Below are 18031 nucleotides of genomic sequence, written 5' to 3'. Positions count from 1 at the left end.
TATTAGTAGAAAAAAATCCAAGCCTTAAAAAGAAACGAGGTCTAATACCAACATTGGGTTATTAAAGTATATTAATTTGTACTTAAACTGTCTATTAGAGCTATTTAGTAAACGTAAACTTCACTGCAACGTGTTTTTGTAAGAAATCACTCCGTGTGTCACTCATTTTGACAACTGACTTCGTGATACGCTATGCCACGCTATGCCCGATACGTGTGATCCTGTAAATGTTATAATTATTATAGATTTAGGGCATACCTTTATTCATACAACTGTCTAGAACAAATAAAAAAACGAAAAAAAAAACAAAGGCGCGCGAAACTGAATTAAGCCGCCGTTATTTTTCCTTTTTGGGCGCGGACAGTAAGGTCGATATTAGCGCGACTTGTAATTTGCTAAAAGTGTTCCTTGTGTTTTATTTGGATTTGTAAGTCTTACTAACTCAACTTAGTAAGTAGTTTACTTCTGTACGCTAAATATGGTATATGTCGCATATCAAATTCTGATATTTTACCATCGTATTGTACGGTGAGTTTTGAACTTTTTGTTACAGAATAGTTCAGCAAAAAATGTTGTGAAATGCCATAAAGATATATAAATAGATAATGATACCCATAGAGAACACATTTCGAATTAGCAAGTCTCAGTAAACTAATTATTATTTTACGAGTGACATACGAAGTGATTTCTAACTGAATAGCAGTGCTATAAAAAATATGTGTTTTTATTTATTGACTTTTCTTAGTAGTTGTATCATAAAAAACTTGTTGTATGATTTATTTCAGAAAATTATAGTACTGTAGTTTCTACTTTCTAACCCACTCCTATTCGCTCTCTTGGGGGTTTATTTCCGTAAAACTCGTTCGTAATGAATACTCAAGTAGTGTAGAGGATATTTTTTCCAGTTCAAAGGCCTTTTAGTTCTACAATGAGTCAAACTTCTAGGCATATTATAGGCAAATAGATTACAAAACATTTATAAATTCAATAATTTTTAATGTAATCGGTAAAGCTACTAATAAAGACGTGAAAATTGCTGAAAACTTTGGCTAACGCAACTTATTTCTATCTGACCAGAGAACAGAGTTGATTTTTCAATGGCATTAATTTCTCCTATAAAAAGAACAATCTTAGGCCCCAATGGAGCATGCCTGCTTTATCAACATCTTTGTTAGTATGTACTCAAACACCGAGCAAGAAGGGTCAAGTGATTTTAACAATATATCAGCCAAAAGTCTTCTAAACTTATAATTTTGTTCCATTAACTGTAAAATTTTTAAATGAAATTAATAGATAATATAGGTATATTTCATACAGTTCTATGATTTCTAAAAGTTAATATAAAACTTAGTTATTATTGTAATAAGTCTAGAAATAAATTTATACAATAATAATTAAAAAAAAAAAAAGAAATTTATTTACATTTACTGTAACATCACAATAATAATTCTATCTACCTTAATCTAAAATATAAAAAAAATAATAAATAAAATATATCATATAACTAAATAACTTATTTCTTTGGAATGTAAAACGTCTTTGGTGTCGTCTAGAAATTGGTAATTTAATAAACAGGTGGGCGAACGTTGTTAGCAAAACTTCCCATTACATTACCGGGTGGATAATAATTCGCCACAACGTAAATTTGTCCCTCTTTTGTTTTTGCCACACCTACGCCTATTTCCCTGCTATCCTCCCACACAACTTGGGTAAAATGTCCAGAACTTAAATGGTCTGGCTCTTGGCCGAATGAGTGATTACTAATTTCACTGTACCATTTGTCTACTGGATCTCTTCCTGATAGCGAAAAATTGGGATCGGACGACCAAGCGTAGAATATGTTTTCACCATATTCATTTTGGTCTTGGTGTTCGACTTTTCCCTTTTTAGAAATAGTTTTGGCCCAATCTTCTGCGTTTTTACATAACCTCTTACTAAGTTCCAGAGGTGGTACTCGGTGTTTAAATCTGTAATCGTTGTGGGCTTGGAGAAATTCTTCTTCAAACTTTTCTGTTGATATCGAAAATGATTTGATTTTTGTGACTAAATCATTAGCTATATCACTTAAATTTTTGCTGCTCCTAAAATTCGGTGATGGAGGCCCAGATTTATTAGGTGAATGTGGCGCTAAATTATTGTTGGATTCTCGCGGTGAAATAGATGAACTATAACTGGAGCTAGACCGAAATTGAAAAGCTCCCGGTGGTGGAATGTTTTTCATGAATTGGCCAGCGTAATTTCCAGGGGGATAGTAATTAGCTACCACATACAACTTTCCTGATTTGCTTTTGGCATTACCTATTCCGAGTTCCTTTGTACTTCTCCAAACGATTTGAGTAAAATGACCACAATTTAAGACATCAGGCTCTTTTCCAAAAGAGAAATCATTGATTTCATTATACCATCTGTCAACGCAATCTTTCGCTTTTATTTTCGTATTAGAGTCTGGTGACCAACCGCAGTATACACTTTCTCCATAAGTCTGGTTTACGCTGTACGCCATTTTATCATTCTTAGCTAGTTCTTCGGCCCACTTCTGGCTTATTTTACAAATGTCTTTATTCAGAACTAAAGGTGGAACTCCGTGTTCTCTTCTGTATTCGTTGTGAATCTCCAACGCTTCGTTCTCAAAATCATTCGATTTTGATCGAAATAACTTACTCTGAAAAAGAATAAAAAAAATTAATTATCTTTTTTAATTAATTCATCCGATTATTTAATTCATGTGTTTAATAAATATCCTATATATAAACTAAATAAAGTTAATTGAATCGAATAAAAAGCAAAGGCCGATACAAATATACAAAACAATTCGTTTGAATACTTGGAAATGTTTTAACTAATATAATCATTTTAGTCACGCATTACGCATAGAATTCGTTATATTCATTTGTTTTTTTTTTGTAAAATCACTTCATGAGCAATGGTATTTATGAAGTTGATTGTTATCGCGATGATATCACATGAAGTGGAAAGTGCGTATCCACTTGTTTTGACACGATAAAAGAATTATTCACCTTATACAGTATATCCTCTTTGCTCTAAAACAATATTTAATTTTACACCAACAGCTGGCACCAAAAGTTGACAATTCTACTCAAATTCTATTTCATGTGGATTTTCAAACATGGTTACAAAATTGCTTTTATAAGCCCTTTGAGTTTGAAGTAGTCATTTTACAAGATTATATTAAATGTAACGCGACCAATTCGCAATGTAGATTCAAGAAGAACCGACAAGAAATACATTAGTTGAATATATAATTTCCATTAATTTATCTGTATATATATTTATAGTGTTGAAAGTTGTTGGATCAGTTTCATACACTGTTTTCAAGTAAATAAAATACACGAACTTCATAATGTTTTGGTAATAATTTTCAAAATTTTGATATTTATTTTTACACTAGCGAGCCCGCCGCTAGTGTATACATAACCCGCCCCGGCTTCGCACGGGTGCAATGCCGATACTAAATATACTAGGTGCAATGCTGGTTTAAGCATACATAGGGACAGACAGCGGTAAGCGACTTTGTTTATATGATGTCTATTTATGTTAACAATTAAAACTTTAAAATTTAAAACCGATGAATTTTCTTATCTTGCTTATTATACGTCACATTGGCATATTTTGCACTAAGTTACCGCAAACATATACCGTAAATAAATAAGAGAGTCGAAATGGCCAGGTTCTAAACGGGTGCATCTTAATGATTGCGGGTTCAAAACCAGTCAAGAACCGCTGAATTATGTGCTTATAATTCATCTCAGCTCAGCGTGAAGGTAAAAATCGCTAGGAAACCTGTATGTTCCCAATTCAATGAATTTCTGCCACATATGTATCATTTCATTAATACCAACCTGCAAGATATGATTTCCTTTTTTAAAATATCTTAAAAGAAAAATGCAACAACGACATTAATTATTTTTTAAATAAATGATCTATGCTAATATTTAAAAGAGGCCTAATACTAGAAAAAAAAAATCCGTACTAGAAGGCTATATATATATATTATTTCTAAGTTGCCTTATTATATTTATTAAATTATATTTACATATATAATATTATTTCCTTTATTAATACATTGCGAAAACACTGGGGTGTGTCGTTACAATAAAAATATTTTGATAAAATTTTCCTTATAAAAAAAACAGAAGCTAAAGTGGGAGTTAAATATAATATAATGGCAACTTCACCCAACTTTGCCCTTGGAAACTGATTTATCAATGACTAACGCAGCTACGTCGATATGTTTCCGCTTTCGTAAGTAATAACCTTTCCATGAAAAACATGAAATGGTACTTCATTTTCGTTCGCTTTAATACCAATTACGGGTATTGTTTTATTAAATACTATTGCTTGTGACTCGTAGAAACATTGGTAAGGCTGAAGAAAAAGATGTTTCATGGGACACCCGGTTTGAATGAAATTACTTTTGATATATTTTATTATGTATTTAATAACAGATACAGAGTAATAAATTCAAATAAACTCTAGAATAATGAAACGACAATAAATAAAATAATTATTAAAAATCCCGCGTGAACTAAAACAATAATATAAAATAAGTTTAAATAAAACCGTACGTATTAGAGAGAGATAGAGACAAAGAGAAAGAGAGGGATGGTCGCCTGGAGGTGGCATAATGCTTTTTCCTAACATGACGATTTCTCTGTCAGTTCACTCTACCGTACGCTGCGTAAAATAACTTTGTTCCAAATATATTAAACCTATTATTTGCTTTACGGTGATTAAGTCTGTAAATCATGTAGAGTTATATTAAACTAGTTATCCGTCGCGACTTCGCATGGATGGAATACCGGCTTAAAATGTCAAAAATGTCGATGTAACGTAATCATAATAATCTAAAAAAAATATAATTCTGGCAAATATATAAATAGAAGTAATTATATCTATAATAATCCACAATCTACCATGATAGTAAAACCTTTTTTATGACTATAAGATATTTTTTCGACAAGGTCATTAACATTTACAAAATTTTTAAAATAAAAAATATACATATATATACTATCGAAATCCAACTTTAATGAAATCTTTGTGATTTTTCATTAAATGCATAAGCCGTTTAAAGGAAATTCATCAAAGTATGAATTAATGCGATTTTTTTCCGGTTGAGATAAGAAATAAGATAAAGTACTTCGTTATACGTTCGTGATATTGACTTTGTAAATTATTATAATTATTGTTGTTGAAAGATTTCGAAGATTTTTTTATAAATTATTTATGTAGATGTCCATATGGGCCAACTGGTAGTATGTGGTCACCACTGACTATATATATTAGCACTGTAATAAGCTTAGAAATATTAACCCCTTTATCGCCAGTGTGCCGCCAACCTTGAAAACTTGGCCCCTTGTGCCTGTAGTCACACTGGCACACTCATCCTTCAAACCGAAACACAATAGTACTGAGTACTGCTGTTTGGCGGTACAATATCTGATGAGTGGGTGGTACCTACCCAGACGGGCTTGCACAAAGCCCTATCACCAAGTTATACAATTTTTAGTTTTATTAACATAGATTTTTATAAAAGACAATGACCTGTTTTAAATTACTAACTTCGTTTCGTAATGTTTTCGAAAGGATTTAACAAAAACATAAATTTTGCAGAGATGTGAGGCACCTCTTATCTTCAATTCTGATCTACCCATTCAAAGTATCTTTATTTTTTTGCACGCCAAGACGATTAGAATACATACGTTTTGGGAATAAGAGAAAAAAGGCGACCTGAAAACGAATTCGTGACGTGTTGTGTTAGTATAAAAAATATTATGTGAAAATTAGTTAAACTGTTCTTTAGTGAAACTGTTATTTAAGACTATTAAGTCTATAAAGTTTTTTTTTACAGCGATTAATGCTAACTTTAACTTGAAGGAAGACTTTTTCAATATAAATAATAATAATCATTTGAATAATTTTAAACGCTATATATATAATATGTTATTAATGATACAGTGGAATGGTCAATATATTTATATATGATATATTAAACATTCGATAATTCTATTGTTTTATAAAAGGATCCAAATCCGTCATATTTTATTAAGCTGATAACTTATACATTCCAGTACGGGTTCGTGTATTAAGTGCTAGAAACTCATCAGGCACATACGTTTTCTCGATGTTTTCCTTCGCCCCATATTATGAAACTAATCAAGCTCATCAAGTTTCGTTTGACTTGTCCGGATTTACTGACGACCAGCGGCTCAAATTATTGATTTCCGTTGGGATAAAATAAGCGACAATTTCCTTGAGTACACTGCGCAAGAGTGTACTTATCGTTTCTTCGTCATCCATCTATGGGCCCAAAGTGGGTAAACAAAACTTCCCAGCCATTTCTTCCTACGCATTATAAAGTGCCCTTCATACTTATTCGTAAACGGCGTAAACGCAATACGTTGCTTTAGATTAATCGTCTAAAAATTGCTTTACTAATTAATAATATTCACTTGGTTGTAGGGATTCGTGCAACCGTCTAGGTAGGTACGTCAAACATACGTAGAATTGTTGTTTTCCGGTTGTGTGAGGTATTGTAAATACAGACACAATGGACATAACATCTCAGTTTCTAAGGCTGGTGGTGCATTGTAACGATTTTCTATATTTCTTACAGCGCCGATCTCTATGGGCAGTAGTGACCACTAACCAGCAGGTGATCCGTTTACCAGATCTTAGATCAGGAGACAGACAAGAGGCAGAAATTCATTCTAAATCCACCAACGAGCTAAGGAATTAAGAAATTAAACACATGAAAACATGATATTTACTCGTATTCGAAATAGCAATCTTCGGTAAAAATATATTTTATCTTATAGACTACATACCTTTGATTAGACAAAAAAAGTTTTAATACAGTTATAAATATATATATATATATATATACTTAAATTACAATTAGGTAATACATGAATTATAGCGAAGTAATTAATAAATAAATAACTACAAGTGAGTATTGAGACGTTGTAAAAAAAACGCTACGGTTTAGTTTTTAGTGTGAAAATGTCTTATTTTGTGAATGAAAGCGTTGTGTATACACGACCTTTAACACGCCTACTTATGTTTGCTACAAACCAACGAAATTTCTATTAAACTCGCAAATAGTCTTTTTCACTTCGGCAAGGCGATACGTTAACTTTAATATTGCGTTTAGCAAAAATTGGGGTAACTGCTCATATTAGGAAGAGTTTGAGTTATGTATTAGGTAATACATAGCTATTGACTGGAAGATTAATATTATTGATTTGGTTATAAAACAAATGAAACTAGTTTTAAAATCGTCGTAAACGAGGTTCCAGTGTTATGGTTTTTGTATGTCTATCATTTTTTTCTTTAAATATGGGTGTTACTATCCGCCTTACTGGTAATAAAAAATTTTTTGAAGTTAATTTCAAAGATTGTGTCGTGTCCTAATAAAGAGATTTTCTTTCATTCATTTTTTATCACAAAAAGTAATTGTACAAAACATATCATTATCATATCATTGATAGCAGACAAAATATTACATCGTCTGTTTCAATTTTTAAAAACAATTAACCCATTCTTTGCCCGGTCATGTATATTTGCTCTATGATCTAGGACGGACGGTCGTACCCAGCAATATTAATTAAGGATCAAGTGGAACGGGCGATTGTACTAAACCGCCATATTACGGGAACGGGTACTTACGCATAGCGTACTGTTACGTTAATTTGAATTGCGTACTAACATTAATTGCGTAATTTACTTTTAATTAAGCAATTTTTTTTATTGCAATAGTTTTGAAATTCGAATGTTATTTAGTCATTTTAATTAGTCTTAATAAAAATACCGATTAAGTGTGATATAATCGAATTCAAGTATTGATTTCAACAAATTACATTTTTATGCATCTCTAAGTGTGTCATATAAACAAGTTGGCATTCTATAAGTCCACATATATAATCCAGCAAAAAATATATTTAAAGAAAATTCACTCAAACATAGTTCTTCGGATAGAAATTCGAAGACAGTGGTCAATCTAATCATTGCCAAACGTAGTTTTCTAGTAATAATCTAGTTTTCAGCAAATTCTTCATCTCCGAATAATCAGTTTATAAAACAAACTATTATTAGTTATTTTTATCTCGTTTCGTAGCACAAATATAAATATAATATATAAAATTATTGCTTTATAAAAATACTGACTTCAATAACATATAGCAATATATTAAGAATCGCATTAAATTTGCTAGCGTTTATTGAAGAGTTCCGTAATCTGTGTCAGAAATTCAACCATATCGATATCCATAAAGATCTGCTCTTTAAGAAATTTGAATGGAACCTTTTCGGGATAAACCTCTTTCGAAAAAATAAAGAATTGCAAATCCATCTTATGTCGAAGTTATGCCCGAACATACATAAATATTTAAATATTCAAATAGAGAACCTTCTCCATTTTGGAAGTCGGTTAAAAATGCACAGACATTAAAAATACTCTATAATCTATATTACACCTTTTTATTATGCTTTGTCCAATTTTTTATATGTACTGGTAGACGTACAAAATTTGACAAATTATTATATATATGTATTACAAGCAGTGGCTTGTGATAGGTCAAGATATTTTATCATTAGATTATGTGTAAATATGGATATATTTATATTCATATTTAACAAAAAGAGAGTCTATTTAAGGGCATTTTTTGAATTACGAGTAACATTCCAATTTGTAAACCCATTTTTGTGCCAAATAACTCGTTTATTATAAGCGACATTACTGAATATATTTACAAATTATTATTACTAAATATATACCGAATATATTTAAGTATCGTACCTTAACAATGGAGCAGTAGGTAACATAAATAAATATTGTTTCTAACCCACTTACAGGCTTAAACATTTCTAAAGTTTTGTGTTATATATGCTATTTTGATACTGAAAATATTGTTTGAACGGACTAAACTAACGACCTAGCAGTGTAATTCCAATAAAATGACGTTAAATAGCTCATTTATTGAGGGAGGTTATAAGACTATTTAATATTACGCTACGGGGTTGGAGCATCTAGTGTAGAATATTAATGTTATAAATCTAGAGACATACAATAAAAATACATTTAAATAACAACAATATGTGTGACAATTCACAATGCCCGAATTTATACAATTCAACGAGTATTTAAAAAAATATATGTATAAAAATCGAATTTGACATTTGCAACCGAAATAAATTTACTCTTCGTGGAAGACGAAATATAAGAAAAAAACTTTGACGTCCATCTGTACGACGGCTGAGTGTTGAAGTTTTCTATTTCTTTGTAACATGTGCTTGACCCGTTTTGTTATATTTCTCTCATCGTACTTGATTTTTTGCTCTTTGAACTTATATAATTCAGGGTATATAGTAATATTGATTTTGATAGGTAATTCTTATACGTCTATTATTTCCTTTATGCTGGTAGGAACTTCAAGCTCTCATACCAAGTTATCTTACGTTACTTTTTTTCTGTTATATTGATTTAGTGTTAAAATAATGTATAATATCTAAAATATAGATTATAAATTCCAAAATTAAATCACAACATTCAGCCAAATTATTAATTTGATTAAGATTCACTAAATCGAACATTTGAAGCTGATTGCAAAGATAATAATTATTACCCTAAAACCTAATCAGTTACATAATATATTTCTAAAGCTGAAGATATTTTCAGTAAGAAGAAGCATTCGATAATTATGTTAAAGATCACTCGATAGCTGATATTAATTTTCGACCACCTCGAATCTATGAAAAATACGTTGTTGACATTGTAAACCACTCTATTTTGAGCTTCATTTTAATACGGAACCTTTATGAGCTCTTCATTATAGGGATGGAAGTCAAGTTTTTATAATAGCGGCATTAGTTAGTATTTAACAATGATATAAGACCTGTTTTAAGAAAACTCTTTCTGTTACAAAAATATGAAACTGTATTGGTATAGATAAGACGTATAATTCAAAAAGTAAAAATGACGTAAAAGTGTTTGTGAAAATTAGACATTTTTGAAAATACCCATAAATGTTTTAATAGTAAAAAATAATAATTACCATTTTTTTACGAGTGTTGTGTCCAATCGTGAGTATATCAACTTTAAACGTCCTTGTATGACCGTAACACTTATAATCCTGATCAATTTATGCGCCCCACTTCTTCATCCTTTAGTCTGAATGCGAATGTTACTACCATTATAAAATTTTGTGGTGTTATCATAAAATGTCACTATCTCTCTTCACGGTCATATATTAGAACGAGTGAGATATAGTTAGCGATAAACGCTAACTTGTGGAAGCGCCCTATCAGAGATTACAGATTTCAATGGAGTCGTTTGTTAATACGATTTTTCAACATTATTAAATTTACGCTGGCAACCGATAACTAAAATTTGAAATTGGAAACTGAACAAAAATTCAACGTATTTGATATTCGGATTGCAAACAGCGCGGCGAGTTTCGAGTTTGAAGACCGACTGATCGTAAATTTGAAATGAACAATGGTTTGATTGTTATTAGTCCGGTGGTATTCCGGAAAATGATGCATCGCTTAACACAAAGAGCCGGCAAAAAATACGGAAGTCACGAAAATTGATACAACACGTAACAAAAACTCTGTGACACTTTTTGACCCATTAATATAACGGAACGTACATGTTAAGATACTTCAACTGTTGACGGTGATATTAATATATACGTGCTATTTGCGTTCTTATGTAATAGAATTAAGGCTTATTTTATCGTAACTATTCAAATCAGAATTAGAAAATTTTTTTTTATCAAAGCATTCATTTACCCGTATTCAAAAATAATTGATACATACAATTGTATCGTGACTAAAATTAAACTCGCTGTTAAATACCTGCATCGCTCGTCGTAAGTTAAACAGTCATGATTTTAATAAATACCTCCAGTTTTGTGACGCTAATATTGAAAAGTTGTAAGTATTGTTCGTTTGTAGGGAATAGTCTCCGGAATTAATGATGCAATAATACAAATAATTTGTGCAGTGCGATAGGGTATAAATTAAATTTATATTATAATTAACATTTTCTTTATTAATAATAATCTGCACCCAAACAAAGCCGAGGATCACTAGTAAAACAATATTAAAATTAGTTTTCGATTGTCACCAAGAAACAATGTTAAAAGTATTTTGACTATAACACTTAGTTAATTAGACAATATAAATTTTTTTATATCCGCTGATTAAAACCGAATTAATTTCATCCTTATTTTTGAAGTCGAATAACATATATTCCGTAACACGTCATGTTTTAATAAAAAATAAAAATCTATTTTTATTTTATTATAAATTTCGTGCATTCCGCATTTAAATATTCGAGATAGATATGTACATTTTAATAACAATTTCAAGCAAGGTTCTTGATTTAAACAAAAACTCAATGCCAAATGCATAAATAATGTTGCGTGTAATTAGAAAAAAAACAATCAAATATATATGTTTATAATATTCTATCTCGCTATTTTAATGACGGTTTTTATCTGATAGGATTTGTTGAGGAATGTTGTTGTATTAGCATATTTCAATAGATACAATCTGCTTCATAGAAAACAATTTGGATTTATGAGGGGTCGCTCGACTACAGACGCAGGTATCGAACTTATAAGAAATATCTATGAAGCCTGGGAGAAGTCGCAGGATGCCTTAGGGATTTTCTGCGAATTATCCAAAGCCTTTGATTGCGTTCAACATGAAACTCTGGTCAGGAAACTATATCACTATGGAATTAGAGAATGTGCAATCGACCTTCTGACTTCTTATCTTAACAATATAATTCATAGGGTTGACGTTAAAGGGATAAGGTCTCCTGGGGTCTCAGTTGGTATGGGGGTCCCACAAAGATCAATTCTTGGACCTTTTCTATTCCTCATATACATAAATGACTTGCCCTTTCTTGTTGGGAACAAACATGTAATAGTATTGTTTGCTGATGATACCTCTTTGGTTTTTAAAATTAATAGGAAACAGGTACAGTATGACGATGTAAACAATGCTATGTCTGATATATTACACTGGTTTAGCGTAAATAATCTTAGGCTGAATAATAAAAAAACTAAAATTGTAAAATTTTGCACACCAAACGTGCAAAATGTAAAATCCGATGTACTTATCAATGGGGCATCGATGGATCTAGTTGAAACAACTGAATTTCTTGGCCTTACTCTTGATGCCAAGTTACAGTGGCTCCCCCATATAAACGGATTGGCGGGTAGACTGAGTTCTGCAGCATTTGCGGTCAAAAAAATTAGATTATTTACCGATATTGATACGGTTCGCCTAGTTTATTTCAGTTACTTTCACAGTATAATGTCCTACGGTATTATGCTTTGGGGTAACGCAGCCGCTATCCATACTATATTTGTTCTGCAGAAGAGGGCTATTCGCGCAATCTATAACCTAGGAGCCAAGGAATCATTAAGGTATAAATTTAAAGAAATTAAGATATTGACTGTTGCTTCTCAATATATATTCTGTAATGTTTTGTATGTACGGAAAAATATTAATGATTTTATGAGAAAATGTGATTCTCATAACACTGGTACAAGGAACAAACACAATCTTGTTACTCCTGTTACTCGACTGCATAGAGTCAGTAACTCTTTTGTGGGGCAATGTATACGCTTCTACAATAGGATCCCAGAAAGCGCTCAAATTACTTCTGTGACCAAATTTAAAAAAATATTAAAGAACGCTTGTGTGCGAAAGGTTACTAAACAATTAGTGAGTTTATGTTTGATAGCACACCTTGGGAATGAAACGATCGCGTCCTGGCTGTTTCTATATATCATATACAATTATGTATTTACTTAATTTGACAAAAAAACCGCGCGACCCGCTGAGTTTCTTACGCCGGTTCTTCTCAGGTCAGGGTGTTCCTTTTTCCGAACCGGTGGTAGTGTTTAATTTGACCATCAATAAGTGAGTGTGATGCTTCTATGTTGAATAAAGGAATTTTGAGTTTGAGTTTGAATTTGAAGCGTTAACACTATTGACGGGTTTCCATAAACCAAAACCAAGGTACAGTTGGGTCTGAAGAGTCATGATACGAAATCATTGAAATAGTGCCACTCAAATCTACTTAGCTATCTTTTAAAATAATTAAAAAATGTTTTAAATATTATACCGTGTTAAAAAAAAGATTTTATACAAAAAAAAAAAAAAAACAAATGTGTAATTTAAAAAATAAGCGCAGTCACTTTGTCTGTACATGCATCATTATAATATAACGTTATTTAAATTGCTCATAAGAGCGGTGGGAATACTTTGTTAATTTAATTCAAATTTAAAACCATCTTCCTAACCACCCAAGAGTATAATTAAGAGCTAACGACCAAGGTTACTCAGGTACTTACTGGCTCTTTGTAAATTTTGCACTCGTTCCAATTTTGTTAGCGAAAAATAAACTTCACTTTTTAACGTTAGCGTACCGCATTCTAAGTGTAGCCTAATTTTCGCTTTGCATTCACTTCACTTTCGACAGAAGCGGAGAAAGTAGTCATTGTAGCTTTTATTATTTATTTTTCTCAACAATTACGTTCTATCTATTTAATGACTCTGACTTTAATAAAACTAGGTAATCTATTAAGTTGTCTTTTTGCATGATACAGCTATGACTATATTCAAGAAAAATGATGCGTTGTTTGTAATTTCAATGACTTGTATGGATCAGGTAACGGACAGTATTTTTTTGGTTTAATTGCTTCCGTTCTGAATATTTTGACCTCAATTGAAAAGAAACCTCGTGCACGTGAACAACATCAAGTGATCGTGGATGTGGATTCAATCCAAACGTCACTTAGTAGGTTTTTTTAACGTAAAAATAATAATCAATTACTTGCATCAGATAAAATCTGGATGATCTTAAATTTTATGAATACAGATAGCCTGGAGAAGTTAAACATATATTGAAGTTTTCTAGATAATACCATAATATAAATTGATATAGGTATGTCAGGTAATGTCACGTGACCATTGCTTGAACAAAGAAATACCAACACTGGATTCTTCGAGGTTGGTAATACATTCAGTACCCTATGAATTACTTCTTCCATTGGAATGTACCCAAACCGCTGGTAGGATTTTGTGTCAACTTGTCAGGGTAGGTACCACCCACTCATAATATTCTACCGCCACACATCTGGTTTGAAGGGTAAGTAAGCCAGTCTAACAGACATAAGTGGCATAATACTACAGTATCTGTGTGATAGATTTTTGTGGGTTTTTATGACTATACAGTCCTCACTGCCCATATATAAAAGATAGTTGATACTATCTGATGGCCCATTTGACAACCCGCCTACCTAAATGAGGCAAAGGAAACGTAAAAAAATGGGCGATAATTATAGTAGTTTTGCATTTGAGAATTCTTCGTCGACCAGTCACCTGTCCAAAGGTTGTTTGACAGAAATCGTTACTTTATCGATAAGTCCACCTGTTTCACCTAATGCAACTCTGTACTTATGCAATTATTTTTATTGTGTACCTAAGTCACGTATATAACCATTATGATTGTTAATTCGATTCCAATAATACAATCATTAAACGCTGAACTATGCATAACAAACACTGTACATTATATTAAAAAAAAAAAAACATAATACTAACTAATATTGTAAAATCGTTTGTTTATTTGTTTAGCTTGTAACGCTCTCGAGTTTAAACTACTCTATAGTTGATCATGATGTATCATATCAAGGGTTCAAAAAAAGGGGCATAGAACCTTGCATATGTTAACCTCTGACACGTGAGGGAAGTCGCGTGTGGTAATTATTAGTTGAATAAGTAGTCAAGCGCTTGTAATACGTGAATTTAACCAGAAGATTTCTCTTTCAAATCCTGGCAAGCTCCACCGAGTTTGTAACTGGCCTCAAGTTGTATTTTGTTGTTTGCGTCTAGACTTTGGTTCTAAATAGATTTGCATAAAAAAAATCACCCGTGATGGTGAAAAATGTGAGATCAATTAATTTTTGGCCTTGAAATATTTTATTTTTTAGGGTACTACGTTTCAAGGTTATTAGAAGTCTTTTTTAATAATTATTTTAATAAGCCGAGATTGACTAGCGATTAGATACGTGAATATATTTGCGTTCAGCGTTTTAATTAGTGTTTATAATTGTACCGTATTTTGCAGAAACCCCGAGAAACACAATTAAGATATTAGAATTAAAAAACAAATTCAATGTTATCAATTTTAAAAAGGGATGTATTTAAAATAATATTATCATGTATACAAGTGACTATAAAATCAGTGAGGGTTTTTAGCTTTAATGTAAATAGTTGTTCATAATTCAATATTCCGAAGCACATATTTAGTATGTAACTAACATTAACAAACTATTTAAAGTAAATAAATGATCATTTTAAACTAATGACTACTCTATGTATTTCTCTATACAATAAGGTGTGAATAATTCTTATCACTTGCTGTCGATAACTGTATTAGATATGCGAGATTAAGTTGTTAGTAATAAAATAATTTATAATTATTTTTCGCTAGTGTTAATATAGACTGAAAGAGATGTCGTAACTTCTTAATTCGTTATCATTTCGAGTCTATGTATCTAATAGTTAATAATCTAATCATGGCGATTGAATTCTGGTGAATGTTTCGAAACTACAACGATGCGGTTGTTAGAAATTTTCACAACCGAAATAATCATAAATAGCTTTAAAAGATATTGAAGAATTACTTTACTAAATACTAAAGAATAAAGATTGTTAGTTTTGTTTTGTAATCTGCTAATCCAACCTTGATATTTTTTTATTAATAGTATTTTATTTGTTTTTAATTTAGCATAATGAGTATCATCTATGTACGCTATGGGCACGTCCTGTATGCCTGCAGACAGCGTAAGTAGTTCATCTGTAACCGGTTAAAAAAAAACAAACATTCCAACTTTTTTTTTTATTATCTTAATAATTATTTCTTTACGCAAAATTGTGGCGATCGTTTTGTGTCCAAAGGTTATCATATTTCAAACGTAGAACGCAGCAAACAAATAAATACAGAATACAGTATGTGACGTGAAAAAAACGAGGCGGGTAATTCCCCCAAAATTGATCTAATTGATACTATTGACTTATTTTGTAAGGTTTAAGTATGAAATACTAAACTAAATACCAATTATATGAAAGACACGCATGAGATGAGTCCTAATAATACAAACTTGTATATATAATGCAATTGGTTCTTGGTTTACATTTATGCAACTTTAATTGGCAGAGTTTTAACATTCACTTTAAGTAATATAAAATAAAATAATTTCAAGGAAAGCCTTTATAAAATGTAACAAAGTCTTTCAACGACAAAGTTTTTTCCACTTAAGACTGAATTTCTTCTCAGCACGTTAATGTACATTTCGTATTCAAAGCGAAATGTGTTCGCGGCAGTCTATGTTTTTCAATTGCAATACAAAATAATTAACCGCGTAATTCATCGTAATAAATCTACTTGGTGGTAGGGCTTTGTGCAGTACCCTTCGCACATTCTACCGCCAAACAGCAATTTTTCGAGTTGTTAACTACAGGCAACTAAACTAACTTCTTAGTTCCAAGGAGCATTGATGATAGTATAGGGTATGGTTAATATTTCTTATGATTTCAATTCTATGAGCGTTGGTGACCTCTTAACATCAGATGACTCATATGCCAGTATGCTTCTATATTTAAAAAATAAAATAAAAAAGACGTAACTTAAAATTAGAACCTGACAGTCATTTTGATAGTATATCTAAAATAATCAGAAAGTATTGTTAAAAATCAGAAGTATAAATTATTATTAAGAAGTTAGTTAGGCAAATGGACTACCTAAAAGACCTAGGAGTTGTTACTGTCGCATAATTAACAAACTATCAGTTCCACCTTCTATGGCATACATGCTTAAGATGTTATGTAGCTTCAGACTACAATTACCTTGATTTATATAGTTGTGTCTTGTTTTGAAATATCTATTGTTGCGCCTTGGCACTAACACAACGGGTTGTGGTTGAACCACATGATAACTGCACGAATTTTGTTATATGGTCTTTCTGTGTTTGCTACACGTCAAGGGCATTTTTAAAAGAGCCTGAACATGAATTTCACGATATAATAATTTAAGCGTTAATAGCGCAATGGTTTATGGCCTACCTAGCGATGTAAAAAGTCGCAGGATCGATCCTGACCCCTTGAGCTATTGTCGAACCCACTCCTAACACAAGCGATAAGCTTAAAAGGAGGGGTAAATTGGAATATTCGTAATTCCTTAATTAATTTGGGGCATTGCTACTATTCTTTAAAAAAAAAATTATAACACGTTAAGAGTTCTTTTTTTAAATTATATTCTCTGTTATATTATCTGAGCCTTACGTAGGCTGTTTAATAAACAAGCACACAACGAGCAATATTAACAATAAAATAAATCACCTTGAAAAATATTCTACTAAACTGTACATGAATATTTTTCATAGAACAACTTATCTCTTTCTGAGATATAAAAATATGCTAATATTTCATGACTTATCAACGGATATTATCAAATTTTCACTTCGTACAATTAACAGTTATCATTTACTCACAATTAAAGAGCAGCCAGGAATGACGCAAGGAGTCTTCATCGTTGATTTAAATCGATTACAATTATCGTAATGCGTACACAAAATTTTAAAACGGCATCGTTTTTAATAAAAAAATACTTTTCACTGCCGATGTTGTATCTCTAGTGGCCGACATTTTAATCGGAGATAAGTGACGTTTTAGATCGGTGACTGGTCTGAGTTAAAGGCAGAAGCGGGTTCGATTTTTTTAATGGAAGTATTATTTAATAATGATAAAAGCAAAAAAAGGTTTATAAAAATAATTTAATTAATATATAAAACCTCACTATGTAAATACACGTCATATTATTAAAAAAAAAGTATTATATTATTTCAAAATACAATACGTATTTATGACACGTGGGATGAGCTAACGGCACCTCATTTATCAAAATATAACGACATAGCTAAAACGT

At 31.3% G+C, this 18031-nt stretch overlaps 1 protein-coding gene across 2 annotated transcripts; it reads right to left on the bottom strand.

Moving 5' to 3' along the window:
• Positions 1-1411: 1411 nt before the first annotated feature.
• Positions 1412-17728, bottom strand: LOC113392493 (uncharacterized). 2 transcript variants are annotated; one of them, XM_026628953.2, is made up of 2 exons: positions 17598-17728; positions 1412-2662 (listed from the first exon to the last, which is right to left on the bottom strand). In XM_026628953.2, exons 1-2 carry the CDS (start codon positions 17634-17636, stop codon positions 1565-1567), a joined length of 1137 nt encoding a protein of 378 aa, XP_026484738.1. In that variant the 5' UTR covers positions 17637-17728; the 3' UTR covers positions 1412-1564. The 2 variants fall into 2 exon arrangements, with proteins under 2 accessions (XP_026484738.1, XP_026484739.1); XM_026628954.2 differs by lacking the exon at positions 17598-17728 and adding an exon at positions 10074-10420 and having other exon boundaries at positions 1414-2662.
• Positions 17729-18031: the final 303 nt, after the last annotated feature.

Source organism: Vanessa tameamea, chromosome 5, assembly GCF_037043105.1.
Source record: "Vanessa tameamea isolate UH-Manoa-2023 chromosome 5, ilVanTame1 primary haplotype, whole genome shotgun sequence".
Classification (NCBI taxonomy): domain Eukaryota; kingdom Metazoa; phylum Arthropoda; class Insecta; order Lepidoptera; family Nymphalidae; genus Vanessa; species Vanessa tameamea.
Note: the sequence above shows the minus strand (reverse complement) of the source record. Positions and strands in the feature narration are given on the sequence as shown.

What these genes read in the sequence shown, in the direction of transcription:
- LOC113392493 (XM_026628953.2), bottom strand. Translation starts at nt 17,636, where the DNA reads ATGAAGACTCCTTGCGTCATTCCTGGCTGCTCTTTAATT. An exon ending in TTCCTGGCTGCTCTTTAATT is followed by an intron (nt 2,663 to 17,597) that starts GTGAGTAAATGA and finishes ATTCTTTTTCAG; the next exon opens with AGTAAGTTATTTCGATCAAA.